The 14,524-nt window shown below is 58.4% G+C and overlaps 1 protein-coding gene across 1 annotated transcript; it reads right to left on the bottom strand.

Moving 5' to 3' along the window:
- Nucleotides 1–11,766: 11,766 nt before the first annotated feature.
- LOC104663153 (double homeobox protein 4C-like) lies at nucleotides 11,767–13,045 on the bottom strand. Its single transcript, XM_010364279.2, is given in 2 exon segments — nucleotides 11,767–12,923; nucleotides 12,926–13,045. Coding segments are annotated over 2 exon segments (1,275 nt in total). The 5' UTR covers nucleotides 13,044–13,045.
- Between the last annotated feature and the right edge of the window lie 1,479 nt (nucleotides 13,046–14,524).

Raw genomic sequence — 14,524 nt, 5'->3', positions numbered from 1 at the left:
TGCACTCCAGCCTGGATGACAGAGCAAGACACCGTCTCAAAAAAAAAAAAAAAGGGCTGTGGGGATGCCAGGGTTTCCAGACCCGACTGTGCCTTTAGACCCAAATAGTATACCAGTCCCAAGAGGACCCCCAAATTCAAACAGGACTGGGAACCAATGAGGCGGATTGGGTGGGGAAGTTGGAAACCAATAAGAATCCTTCCCACCTAGGAATGTGACCGTGGGAAGGTCTGGTTAGGGCTTAAGGAGGGAACCAGAACCTGAAGGCGAGCTAAGCCCTGAGCAGAGCTGGCAATGGGACTGGAGCCAAGGCCCAAGGCCAGGTCAGGTCACTGGGCAGGCAGGGTGTGTGTGGGGCTGGGGCCTGAGGAGCTGGGGCGGGGCTCAGGCACTGACCCTTGCCGTGGCGTCAGCAGCAGAGGGCCACCCCAGTGATGACCATAAGGAGAGTCGTGGTGGCAGCGGCCACTCCGGCCACTATCCGCACAGTGGGCAGCAGGTCTGCAGGGAGCAGAGGGGACATCCTGAGAAGGCTGAGGGGGAACCAGGAAGCGGGGGCTCAGGGATTGAGTTTGGGATCCCTGGGTTCAAAAGGTCACACATTTGGAGATCCAAAAGCCCTTGAATTTGGGGTTCCCCAAGTTTGAGAGTGAGTTTAAACTCCCTGGCTTTAGGAAGTCTTGGAGTTTGAGGGGTCCTTTACTTTGCAATTTGCTTTGCAATCGTTGGAGTTTCTCTTTGGTGGTCCCTAGGTGTGAGGAGTCTCTCGGTTTAGGATTCAGAATGTGAAGACATTTGTGGTTGGGGAGGTCTTGGGAATCAATGAGCCACAGTTTTGAGACTCCCAAGGTTTGGAGGGCTCTGCATTTGAGGGTCTGAGGTTTTGCAACCATCGGCTGGGGTATCCCCAAGTTTGTGGGGTTTAGACTCTCCAGATTTGGGGTCTTTGGGCGGGGGTCTCACCTCTACAGCCCAGGCTGGCCCGGGCACCTCCCTCTCCCAGCCAGTTCCGGGCACTGCAGTTAAAGTTCCTGCTAAAGTCAGATTCCTGAGTCCCCGAAATGTGTAGCACAGAGATGAGGCCCGGACCCTGTCCCCCGCGGCTCTCCGGGGCAGGGAATGTCTCCACCAGGAACCGGCCCCGCGACCCTGCCTCCAGAAAGCCCTCATCCCAAGACCAGACCTGGGGGCATAAAAGAGGGAGGACACCCAGGAGACTGAGGAGGAGAGGAAGAAGCAGGAGGGATGTCTGGGAAGTTAGAGATGGTCACAGTAGTTTCGGGGGCCCAGTTGGGAGGTCAGGGATCATGGCTGGATGGGTCACGGGAGGAGTGACATTTCCTTAACACGGCATCTGGGGCGGGAGAGGCGAAAACCAGACACTGGAGGCGAGCAGGGCCCCTCAGGAAAGCGGGCTCAGAGTGCAGGGCGGTCACTACTGGGGGAGCTGGGATGGAGACGGTGGGTCACTCAGAGGAGAGGCTTTGCTCTCCGCAAAGGCTGTAACAAAGCCTGGTCTGGCCAGCGCACTCTCCGCTAACCTTAATCAGGCCATGCTGCCTCCAAACTCCCATTCCCCTAAAAGCCTCGCCTTTAATAGGTCGGTCTCCAGGCCCCGCTGGGTGTAAGCCTCCTTCCAGGCCACTCCCACTGCATTAGCCCTTGCCCCCTCTGTCCACTCCCTATCCCAGGATGGGCTAGGTCCCCTAGGAAGCCCCGCCTTCTCACCGTTCACAGTCAGCCTAGTCTCCGCGGCGCCGCCCCCCTGGCCCGAGAGCCCAGGCTCAGCCCTGCACACATAGTCGCCTGCGTCCTCCGGTCTCACCGACGGAAGGCGCAGTGTGGCTCCAGAGCCCAGCGCCTGCGACAGGGAAGGGGTGTCAGAAGCCGGATTTGCAAGGAAGCCTGGTCCCCCGCCAGCCACCGCCTCAGATTTAGGGCTGCACCTGCGCGCCACCTCAGCGGGTCCAGGTTACTGGTGGAAGCCGGTTCCCGCACCAGGCACAGCTGAAGGAGGCGTCTTCCCCCATGTCCACAGACACGGGCTCCAGCCTTGCCTGCAGAATGGGCCCAACTGGACGAAGGAGATGACGGGTCACAAGGCCGGGGAGGAATGCAGTCCCTGAGGCGGGATCAGCCCCATAGAAACACCACACCCTCTAGGGGGCAAGAATATGCCTCAAGTCCACTCTCTCCTCCTCCTAATATCTCACGCCCACTCTCCCGGCCCCGCCCCTCAGCAACCCTGAAAGCCTGGCCCACCTTTGACCACACCCACAGCCCCGCCCCAGCTCACACAGCACATCCAGCGCAGTCCTGCGGTTGGCGCTACCCAAGGCGTTGCTGACCTCGCAGGACACGGGTTCAGTCAGGAACGAGGCGTCTGCCACGACCTCCAACCTGGGCCCGCGGGCCCCAAGCACCGGGGAGCCCCCTTTTGCCCACCTGAGGAAATGGTGGCGCTGTTACCCTTTTCCCTGCTCTCTGGCACACCTACTCAGGTCCCAGCCCTTCCCAAGCTCACTCTTGGGGCTAGGGAGAGGTGGTCTTCGTCCTCACCTGTAACCTGTGACAGGAAGCTGGGCTGTGGCCTGGCACAGGAAAGTGACCTTCTCTCCCTCCTGCACAGTGTGTGGTGAAGCAGACAGAGTCACCTCTGGGGGGGTCTGTGAGGGTGGGACAATGGTCAGGTGGGCAAGGACCAGGAACACTTCTGCCACCGGCCTAGGGGTCCAGTCCCTGGTTCCTCCACCCCGGGAGTCTGGGCCCCTAATCCCCTTCTCCCTTTGAGTCAGGAGTCTGGGCTTTCAGTTCATAATTCCCCCACTTACTTCTATCCTCTCCTACTCTCCCAGATGTGAGAGTTAAGGCCCAGCTTCCTCTGTCCCCAGGGACCCCCAGCCATCTGTCCTCTCCTGCTCGGTGTCTCACTCTGTTGCCGAGTGGCAGGATCTCAGCTCACTGCAACCTCTGCCTCCGGGGTACAAGTTATTTTCCTGCCTCAGCCTCCCAGGTGGCTGGGATTACAAACGTGTACTACCATGCCCGGCAAATTTTTGTATTTTTAGTAGAGACGGGTTTCGACACGTTAGGCAGACTGTTCTCAAACTCCTGAGCTCAGATGATCCGCCCGCCTCCGCTTCTCAAAGTTCTGGGAGTACAGGCATGAGCTACCATACCTGGCCCTCTCCTGCTCTCTTAGATCCAGGAATCCAGGTCCCAGTTTCCTCATTCCCCAGCGGCCACAGTCCCCTCCTTCCTCATACCCAGGAGTCAGGACCCCACACCCCTCTTTCCCAGGGCCAGCTGCACTCACACTGCAGGCTCAGTGTGATAGGTGTGTCCCTTCCCGCAGGCAGGCCTGGCTCCAGGCCCTGCAGACCAAGGTGGCTCCATCGTCATGGCTGGAAGGGGTCAGGGTTAAGGTGCTCTCCACTGATCCAGGGGTCCCTTCCTTCAGCAGGGTCTGGAGGGATGGATAAGAATAATAATGCCATCTACCCCTTACATCAGGGGTGTCTAATCTTTTGGGTTCCCTGGGCGATATTGGAAGAAGAGTTGTCTTAAGCCATAGATATTAACACTAATGAGAGCTGATGAGCTAACCAGTTACAAAAAAGTCTCATAATGTTTTAAGAATGTATATGAATTTGTGATGGGCCACATTCAAAGCCGTTCTGGGCTGCAGGCAGCCCACAGGCAACAGGTTGGACAAGCTTGCCTTGCTTATATAGGGTTCACTATGTGTTGGGCACTCTTCTGGGCATTTATAGGTATTTATTTAATCCTCACAATACCCTATGACATGCATGCTATTATTATTCCAATTGTATAGATAAGGCAACTGAGGCACAGAGAGGTTAAACCAACTTCAGATCAATCAACTAGCAAGTGGCAGAGACATGATTTGAACCCAGGTAGTCTGACCCTAGAATCTTTACCCTTGTTTCAAGATCCAAACCCTTGGATCATGTTTCAAGTGTCCAAACCCTTGAACCCCTGCCCTCCCATGTCTTCTTCTCCTCGGGATGAGCCTGTGGTCAGAGTGTACCCCAAGTTTTCCAGAATGGGCAAAGACCAGCACAGGAATTTGGACCTGACCTGATGGAAGGTGGTTCCATCCAACCGGACCCCATCTCGGAACCACAGCAATTCAGGGGTAGGGCGGGCATCCCCATGGCTCCGACATGTCAGGTTCACAGGAACTCCAGCAATGAGAGACACAGAGGGGCCGCCCAGCACCTGGGGGCTTCTGGGGGGACTGCAAGGTGGATTTGGGGTCAGAGATGGATCCTGATCCTCTCATCTCCAATTGACCACTCCCCTGGGCTCCCTGGACTCTGCTACTCACAGCTAGTACTGGCTGCCCCCTTGGGCTCCCAGGGGACAAATGAGTGAGGTCCTTACCCAGCACGTGCAGTTGGGCTGGTCTCGAGCGGAGGCCTGCTTGTGTAGCCTGACATTCATATGATGTTCATCCTCTAGCTCCACGGGCCTAATGTGGAGGTCATGCTGGCCATTGGCCTGCATTCCCTGATATCCAGTACCGGGACCACCCTGGAGTCAGGGAGGAGGCAGTATGCCATGGTTCTGACTGGTCCACACATTTGGTGGTAAGACACTATTAAAGAGTGTGTACTGGGCCCATAGATACTCTAACTCCCTCCCAACCCAGAGTCACTGCAAACTTGGGGGTAACAAATTCAGAAAGGAAAGCAAGAAAATGATTGCCATAAAGGTTAGGTTAGATACTACTTCTGGAGTGAGGGGGAGGGGGGCTATGATAGGGGAAAGGAATACGGGGGCTTCTGGGGAGCTGGCAGTGGATGTGGGTATTGGCTCCATGCTCTGGCCCCTAGGGACACCATCTGGCAAGGGCCCCCAGGACAGAGCCACCGCCCCCCCAGCTCAGCATCCAGCCCATTTCCCAGGGGGTGTAGGGGGCAGTTGGGAGAGGGGAGGTGGGAGGAGGACAAGGAGTCAAGCATGTGAGGGAAGAGGGAAGGCCAGCATGGAGGATGAAGCTGGGGGCTGGGGACAGATGCCTCATCTCCTTCCTGGGGAATGAGATGCAGGTGGCAGGGACGTCTTGGGGAGGCAGGGAGAAAACTAGCATTTCCAATTCCTGCAGGAGATAAGCAGGCGGAAGAAGCTTATCCCAGGCAAGTGTATGTGCACGTGGGGAGGGCAGGCCCACAGGCATATGGTTATAAAATCCAGGGATGTGATGAGGGGAGCCACTAAGAGATGGAGAGGCACATAAGAGAAAGAGGCGTGGTCAGAGTGCGGCTAAGAACAAATATTTATGGAGCTCCTGGTGTGTGTAAGACAGAGTGTGGGGTGTGGGGAGGGACAGAAGTGAGAACAGAGACAGAGAAAGAGAAGAACAGAGACATTTAGAGACGGAGAGGCAGTGAAATAAGGATTGACAGATTTAACCACTTAATACAGAAAGAGAGAGAGAGTCTCAAACAGATGGAGAAACATAGAAAGATAAATTGGCTGGGCACGATGGCTCACACCTGTAATCCCAACACTTTGGGAGGCTGAGGTGGGCGGATCACCTGAGGTCAGGAGTTCAACACCAGCCTGATCAACATGGAGAAACCCCATCTTTACTAAAAATACAAAAAATTAGCCAGGCGTGGTGGTGCATGCCCATAATCCCAGCTACTAGGGAGGCTGAGGCAGCAGAATCGCTTGAACCCGGGAGGCGGAGGTTGCATTAAGCCAAAATCACACTACTGCACTCCAGTCTGGGCCACAAGAGCGAAACTCCATCTCAAAAAAAAAAAAAAAAAGAAAAAAAAGAAAAGGAAAGAAAAGAAAACAAAAAGAAAAAAAGACAAATCAAGGTACTAGGTGTAATCCTAGTACTTTGGGAGGCCGAGATGGGAGGATTGCTTGAGCCCAGGAGTTCCAGACAAGCTTGGGCAACATAGCAAGACACTGTCTCTGCAAAAACATTTTTAAAAAATTAGCCAAGTGACCAGGTGCAGTAGCTCACACCTGTAATCCCAGCACTTTGGGAGGCCAAGGCAGGTGGGTTACCTGAGGTCAGGAGTTCGAGGCCAGCCTGGCCAGCATGGTGAAACCCCGTCTCTATTAAAAATACAAAAATTAGCCTGGTGTGGTGGCTGATGCCTGTATTCCTAGCTACTCGGGAGGCTGAGGCAGGAGAATCGCTTGGACCTGGGAGGCAGAGGTTGCTGTGAGCCAAGATCGTACCATTGCACTCCAGCCTGGGTGACAGAGCAAGACTCCCTCTCAAAAAAAAAAAAAAAAAAAAAAAAAAAAGCCAGAATGGTGATGTGGGCCTGCAGTCCCAGCTTCTCAGGAGGCTGAGGCAGAAAGAACACTTGAGTCCAGGAGGTTTGAGGCTGCAGTGAGCCATGACCACACCACTGCAGTCCAGCCTGGGCAATACAGCAAGACCCTTTCTCTACAAACAAATTTTTTTTTTTTTTTTGAGACGGAGTCTTGCTCTGTCACCCAGGCTGGAGTGCAGTGGCCAGATCTCAGCTCACTGCATGCTCTGCCTCCCGGGTTTATGCCATTCTCCTGTCTCAACCTCCCAAGTAGCTGGGACTACAGGCGCCCGCCACCTCGCCCGGCTAGTTTTTGTATTTTTTAGTAGAGACGGGGTTTCACCGTGTTAGCCAGGATAGTCTCGATCTCCTGACCTCGTGATCCGCCCGTCTCGGCCTCCCAAAGTGCTGGGATTACCGGCTTTAGCCACCGCGCCCGGCCACAAATTTTTAAAAATTAGCTGGAGTGGTGGTGCGTACCTGTAGTCCCAGCTACTCAGGAGGCTGAGGCAGGAGGATCACTTGAGCCCAGGAATTTGAGGCTGCAATGTACCAAGATCATGCCACTGCCCTCCAGTCTGGGCAACAGAGCAAGATTCCATCTCAAAAGAAAGAAAGATAAATCAAGATGGATAGAGGGAGGGAGAGAGAGAGACACGGAGAAGGAAAGAAGAGATGGGGGAGATGGCAAGAAAAAGAGACAGAAGAAAGCTCATGCAGTCCTTGCCAAAGGGCGCCCACTCTGGGCTCACACTGCACCCATACTGGGGGCCGGCAGTATTGGACTCTGCCTTTTACTCCTGCCACACGCTGTGCACCCCCATGTAAGACACTGTCACACACATGCTCTCTATGTGCTTATTACAGATCACAGTTCACTCTAACCTTCTCCACTCTCACACCCATGTACACACACGGATATCTTCCCTCTCTCCTACACTCTCCCAGTCTCTCACACTCACTCTTGCATACTCCCCAGCAGAGATCCCTGACATCATTTAGTCGCTAATGTCTACTCAAGAAAGGAAGGGAGGCCAGGTGTGGTGGCTCATGCCTGTAATCCCAGCATTTTGGGAAGCCGAGGCAAATGGATCACCTGAGGTCAGGAGTTCAAGACCAGCCTGTCAACATGATGAAACCCCGTCTCTAGTAAAAATACAAAAATTAGCCAGGCCTGGTGGTGTATGACTGTAGTACCATGTACTTGGGAGACAGAGGCAGGAGAATTGCTTGAACTTGGGAGGTTTAAGCCATGGGAGGTGGAGGCTGCCGTGAGCCAAGATCATGCCACTGCACTCTAGCCTGAGCAACAGAGCAAGACTACCTCGAGAAAAAAAAAAAAGAAAGGGACTTCCGAAGGTCATGTATCAGGGCAGGGAAGAGCTGGGGGCCCAGCTGCCTGCTCCCCTGCTGAGCTGGGAGACCACCTAGGTCTGACTTCTCCCATCTTCCCAGCCTAAGCCAGGTCCTGGGGTCATGCAGGCTGGGGAGGTACCGAGGAACACGCCTGGCATGTGCTGACGGGATTTTATGCTCCAGCCCAGCTGGCTGGGAGGAGCCTCCTGGGCAGAGGCCAGAGCTGGGGGCTCTGGAGGGCACCTGGGGGAGATTGCACTGTGAGGATGAGCTCAAGTTGGGTCAGAGAGCAGGGGCGACTCTACCAGTGCCTGCATCAGCCTCATTGCTCTCCTGGGCTCCTGGCCTGCTAGACTCTGGGCTGCAGGTCCTTCTTGAGAGACCGTGAGTAGTGAGACAAGGAGCAGGGGTGAGGGGTGGCAGGAGAGAAGATAGAGACTGTGAGTGAGGGGGATAGAGAGAGAGAGAGAGAGGGAGGGAGGACGAGACAGAGAAAAAAGGAGAGAATGCCTTAGACAAAGAGAGAAAGATGGAAAGATAAAGAGACAGTCTGGGGGCAGTGGCTCATACCTGTAATCCCAACACTTGGGAAGGCCAAGGCGGGAGGATGGCTTGAGGGAAACAGTCTGAGATCAACCTGGCCAACATAGTGAGACCCTGTCTCTAAAAAAAAAAAAAAAAAAGAAAAAGAAAAAAAATTATTTTAAAGGGACAGAGAAAGAGACTCAGAGATTGAGACTGAGAGAGCAAGACAGAGATAGAGACACTGACAGGAAGCAGATGGCAGAGACACAGAGAGAGGGACCCAGAGAAAGCCAGACAGACGCAGGTGGCTGGCTGCAGGCACTGTGGGGGTAACAGTAGGGGGACCTGTGATGGCCCTGAGGACGATGCTGAAGGCTCCTCTCCTGCTCCTGGGGCTGCTGACTGAAGGTGAGTGGGATCCCAGCCTTGTACCCAGCGCCAGGTGGCCCCCATTTCCCACTTACCTTCCCTAGACAAACCCTCTGCCCTTTCCTTGCACCCTGCTGTGTCCCCAGGCCTGGCGCAGTTGGCGATTCCTGCCTCCATCCCCTGGGGCTTCTGGGCCCTGCCTGAAAACCTGACAGTGGTGGAGGGGGCCTCGGTGGAGCTGCGGTGTGGGGTCAGCACCCCTGGCAGTGCGGTGCAATGGGCCAAAGATGGGCTGTTCCTGGGCCCCGACCCCAGGATCCCAGGCTTCCCTAGGTATCGCCTGGAAGAGGACCCTGCTAGACTAGGTAAGGAATCAGAGCCTGAGACCCTCAGCCACCAGCCCAAGTTGCAACCCTGACCTCCGGCTGCCCCTGCAGGTGAATTTCACCTGCACATCGAGGCCTGTGACCTCAGCGATGATGTGGACTATGAGTGCCAGGTCGGCCACTCCGAGATGGGGCTCGAGCTCGTGTCTCCCAGAGTGATCCTTTCCATCCTGGGTATGGGTGACAGGCCCTCAGGACCCAGGAGTCCAAGCCCCCGGCCTCTCCTCTCCCAGACCCTCGGTATCAAGCTCTAATCTTCAAATCCTTCTCAGTGCTGGAAGCTTACCCCAGACCCTTCTCACCAGTTCCTCCCAAGCTGCTCCACCTGACCCTGGAGGCAGGCACCATGGTCACCTGGGTAGCTGGGCAAGAGTACGTGGTCAGCTGTTTGTCTGGGAATGCGAAGCCAGCACCTGACATCACCATTCTCCTGAGTGAGTGAGGGTGAACTGGGTGGCAGGGGGCAGCATGAAGCCTCTGGAGTGGGAAGGGTGTGTGTTCCTGACCAGTGCCCTCCTAAGGGCCCCAGAAAAGATGTCATCCCTGGGATGGGGACCAGAGGAGAAAGTGTGGGGAGATGCTGAGGCCAATGTGGGACCCGGTGGATGGGAGGGCACATTGAGGAGGCGGCATCCAGCACAAGGCTGAGGACCAGATAGAGATATGGGCAGTAGCGCTGGTGCAGACATGAGAAGCTGAGGGATGGGGTGCATGGTACAACCCAGCAAGGAGTTGAGAGGACTGGGGAGACCCAGGACCCAGCACTGAAGATTGCAGCCTTCAGGCAGTCCAGAAAGTCGGGAGGGGATGCAGCTGTGCCCCAGGCCCTTTTCCTCTAGAACCAGGAGAGAGGGGGCATCACATACACTCTGAGGACTTCCAGGCCATGCTCCCCAGAATCTATCTTGTGGGGAGCCCAGAACCCCTCTAGCCCTCTTGTTGCCCCAAGGTGGACAGACATTATCCAACATCTCTGCAAACATGAACGAGGGCTCCCAGCAGAAGCTCTTCACTGTGGAGGCCACAGCCAGGTGTGGAAACTGAAAAACCCCCCCAACCATGACCCCTAATTTTTCCCAGTGGGAACCACAGACCCCAGGGATGCAAGCATAAAGCTTGGGCTAGGTATGAAAATCTGCGACCCAATGCTTCTTCATGGGGAACTCTCAAAGCTGACTCTCAAAACTTCTTCAGAGGGAACAGGGGTGGTGGCTCATGCCTGTAATCCCAACACTTTGGGAGGCTGAGGTGGGTGGATCACCTGAGGTCAGGAGTTCAAGATCAACTGGGTCAACATGGTGAAACCCTGTTTTCACTAAAAATACAAAAAATTAGTCTGGCGTGGTGGCACATGCCTATACTCCCAGTTTGTAAGGGGGCTGAGGCAGGAGAATCGTTTGAACCCAAGAAGTGGAAGTTGCAGTGAGCTGAGATCGCACCGCTGCACTCCAGCCTGGGTGACAGAGCCAAATTCTGTCTCATAAGACAAACAATTAAACAAAAAAACTTCATGGGAACCTCAGTTCCAGAGTCCCAGGCACTAAAGTTTTGATCAGATGTGGGTCTCTCTAGGCTCCAGTTGTCGCTGCTCACTCCCAGAAGCTCTTCCATGGACCCCGGATCCCAGAGGAGATCGGCATGGGGGCTTAGACCAGGTATGGGAACCAGAGGTGGCATCCCCACCTCTTCTCCCTGACTCCCCAAATTTCGGATGATGACTCTGACTCCAGAATCGTGAATTCTTATCCCAGGGTGACACACCGGAGCTCGGATAATGAGCAGTTGCTAGTCTGTGAGACGTCTAGCCCAGCACTGGAGGCCCCCATCAAGGCGTCATTCACCGTGAATGTTCTGTGTAAGTGGAGAACTGGGCCAACTTAAGGCGCTGAGGATGGGGAGCAGGCACTGGGGGGTGTAGGGGAATCACAGGGATTATGGAAATTCAGGCACTCAGAGAAACATGAGGTTTCAAAAGCAGGTTGTGGGGCCTGGAAAGAGTGGATGGGCTACTCCAGGCCCACTGAGTGACTGATATCTCCCAGTCCCTCCAGGACCCCATGCCTTCGAGTGGCCAGGCTTGGATGAGGGGCACGTGCGGGCAGGACAGAGCTTGGAGCTGCCATGTGTCCATCTCCGCCTGCCTTCCCTCGCGCCTGGACGGGTCAGCATCCCCGCTGCGTGTGGGAACTGGGGTGTGCCTGTAGCCTCCAGGTGTTCCATGGTGACAGCGGGGAGGCTGCAGGGGCACGGGTGGGGGAGTGACGGTGGAGCGGAGGCACAGAGGAGGCGAGCCGCCGGAGGGAGAGCAGGCCTGGAGGCTGCCCGGACCCGGTGTTTCCCGGCACGGAGGTCTCCAGCCAGCAGCCCAGTGCAGAACGCTGTGGCGGTGAGGGCAGTGTATGTGGGTGTGAGGGTGTGTGGTTGTGTGGGTGTGTTGGTGCGCATGTGTGTGTGCGCGAGCGCGGGGTTGGGGAGTGGGGTGGGGGTCAAGCTGGGGTCGGGTGGTGGAAAGGAATGAGAGCTGTACCGGAGCTACTCCCAGAAACTAGGCAGCTGCCCGCACACCCGCGCATACGCAGTAGAAGGCCCCTCTCCTGGAACCTGGGAGGGCTCTGGGACCCCGGGGAGGCTCATTTCTCCTAGTTGTGGTCTCTGGCCGCCACTGCCACCGCCCACGCCGACGCCGCCAGGCCCAGAACCTAAAGGCAGGAATGCCAGGCTGGTCAGCCCGGAGGGAAAACAGTCCTCTCCACACCGAGGCAGGTGCTCTCCGCCAAAGGGAGGCCACCGCCCCGCCCCCAATCCCGTCCCCACCCGGCGTCCTAAAGCTCCTCCAGCAGAGCCCGGTATTCTTCCTCGCTGAGGAGTAGCGGTTCCAGCAAAGCGGGCTCTCCCACGTCCTGCAGCTCCGTCGGGGCCTCGCTTTCTGGGAAAGACCGCGCCTGCTGCAGAAACTCGGGGGTCTCCAGGAGTTCATCCAGCAGGCTGGAGAGGAGTGCAGACGAGCGCCCAGGCTCCCGGAGCGGTGGGGAGGACGCCCGGATGTCTTGCATCCGCTCCTGCGGCCCGGCGGCCTCCGGGGGCGCGGGCCCCTGAGGTGGAGCTGCCCCGACTTGGGGCTCCCACGCCGCCCTGGCGACCTGGGGCCCCTGGCCCCAGCCCCCCCACGCACTCCCCTGGGACGTGGGCGGCGCAGGCACAGCCGGGCCCTGCGGCTCAGCTGGAGCGGGCCCAGGCTGTCTCACCGAGCAAGGGCCCGGCAGGCTGTGGTGCTGCGGGTCCTGATCCTCCTGGCATTGGCTGGGGCGCGGGGGCCACCCCGGGGGAGCCCGAGGGTGGGAGAGCGCCCCTTCCGGGGTAGCCAGGGCAGCGAAAGGAAAATCCCAATCCCCGCCTGCCAGCGGGGGAAGGGAGAACCCTGCTGCCTGCGCAGCCTGGCTGGGCCGGAGAGGGGCGACGGCCCCTTCTCCCTGGCTGACGAAGGCCCCCTGTGGGAGAGTCCAGGGCGCGCAGGGCATGTGGGGTGCGGGAAGCCCCGTTCCCCACGGCCCGGTGTGGGTGAAGGCGACCGGCGAGGGAGCGGGGGGACACCCACCAGGGGCCGCGTTGCACGGCCCGCCTGCGTGCGCCGCTGCTCTGCCACCCTGGCCTGGGTACTTGGCCCTCCGGTTCTGAAACGAAATCTGAATCCGGGACTCCGGGAGGCCCGTCTCTCTGGCCAGTTCTTCCCGGGTGGCGATGCCCGGAAAGCGATCCTGCTGGAAGGCTCGCAGGAGCAGGGCGGTCTGGGACCGGGTGACTGCGGTCCGCTTTCGCCTGCCTTCTTGCAGGCCGCGTTTGCCCGGCCAGGGCCGAGACTCCCGCCGGTGCTGCCTCAGCTGGCGCGATCTCTCGTTCTGAAACCAAATCTGGACCCTGGGCTCCGGAATGCCGATGGCCTGGGCCAGCTCTTCCCTGGTGGAGATGCCCGGGTACGGTTCCGCTCAAAGCAGGCTCGCAGGGCCTCCCTTTGGCTCGGGGTCCAAAGGAGCCTCCTTCGCCGTCCTCGTCCTCGGGCTTCCGCCGGGAGGGCGCCGTCGGCAGGTGTCGGGAGAGCCATCGCCGGGAGGCCTGGCCGGAATTTCGCGGACCCAAACGGGCAGAGAGAAGCCGGCGGGCTCCCGTGGCCCTGAGTCGGCCTGTGCGTGGCGCGCAGGTCCAGCCAGGAGGCCGGCCCAGACAGCCAGCGGCCCTTATAAAGGCACACAGGCTCCACCCCTTCTGGACTGCGGGGGGTGGGGGGGGGAGCCCTGGGTCAGCCCACCCTGGGAAGCCGGAAACCACAGGGCCCAGGGCCCTGTGTCCTCGGTATGGGTGGGGCCGGCCAAGCCCAGGAAGGGAGCAGTGGGTGGGGGGGTAGGGGGTAGGGGGCGGGGGGCGGGAGGGGACGGGGAGCCGGCTTCGGGGACTGGCGCTCTGAACCTCTCCAGCGATTCTGCGGGGTCTGTAAGCCGCTCTCCGGGCTCCGCAGGCGTCTCCAGCAGGGAGAAGCCAGCCTGGAATGGGTGGAGTGGGGCGTGAAAATGAACCTGCATGAGAGTCTTGAGACTGCCGGGCCCTCTCTCCTTGAAGGAGGACGTGCCCGTGGGTGTCGCCATTGCCGTGAGGGTCTCACACACGCAGGCGCGTGGGTCGCGTTCACTTCCGAGCAGAAGAGCAGAGCGACACCCCGGAGAAAAGCTGCATCCCCGGCGTCATGGCCCGACGATGGATTCCTGCATCCTGCAACATGTGCGGAGTCGCCACCGTGGCACGCTCTGGAAGCGGGCGAGGAGAGCCGGGACATGGTGCTGGCGTTCCACGCCTCCCTGGAAGTTTCTGGGTCCCCGCAGGGCTCGGGAATCCAATAGCCAACCTGGTCAGGCTTTCGGGGGCCGGAGAGACGTGAGCAACCGGCCCCCTGGCAGACGGCAGAGCAACGTGGAATCCGAAATCACGCTTCAGTCGTCCTGAGTGTGGCCCCTGTGTGGACGGGGCTGCCCGCCTCGCGCTGCAGTGCAGGGCTCAGCCTGGGGACGGCAGGTCTGGCAACCATGAGGGTGCAAACCGGACGGCCACCAGAGTCTGGCTCTCTCTCGCCTTGGCAGACATGGCCCGTTCCTCGGGGTATGAGTGCCCCGCCGCCCGACGCGGCGGCTGTGGGCCCAGCCCTCTGCCCGCGCTGGGCGCTGGCCTTTTTCCCGGCGTGCGGGGGCGTGGGGGAGGGCCGGTCCTGTTGCTCCTGGAGGCCGAAGAAGGCTTTTCCTCTCTGCCGGAGTCCCTCTGTCCCTAGCTCCCTCCCGCCCCCACTCTGTCCTTCGGTCGCTCCGTCTTTCCGTCCATTCCTTTCTCCCTCCCTCTCTCCGTCCGTCAGTCAGTCCCTCCCTCCCTCCCTTCCAACGTCCCTCCTCCTCCGTCCATCCCTCTAGGTCTCGCTTTCCCCTTTCCATCTCTGCCTGCCTTCCCTCCCGCCTGGAAGGGTCAGCATCCCCGCTGCGTGTGGGATCTGGGGTGTGCAGGTAGCCGCCAGGTGTTCCATGGTGACAGCGGGGAGGCTGCAGG

Source organism: Rhinopithecus roxellana, chromosome 22, assembly GCF_007565055.1.
Source record: "Rhinopithecus roxellana isolate Shanxi Qingling chromosome 22, ASM756505v1, whole genome shotgun sequence".
Classification (NCBI taxonomy): Eukaryota; Metazoa; Chordata; class Mammalia; order Primates; family Cercopithecidae; genus Rhinopithecus; species Rhinopithecus roxellana.
Note: the sequence above shows the minus strand (reverse complement) of the source record. Positions and strands in the feature narration are given on the sequence as shown.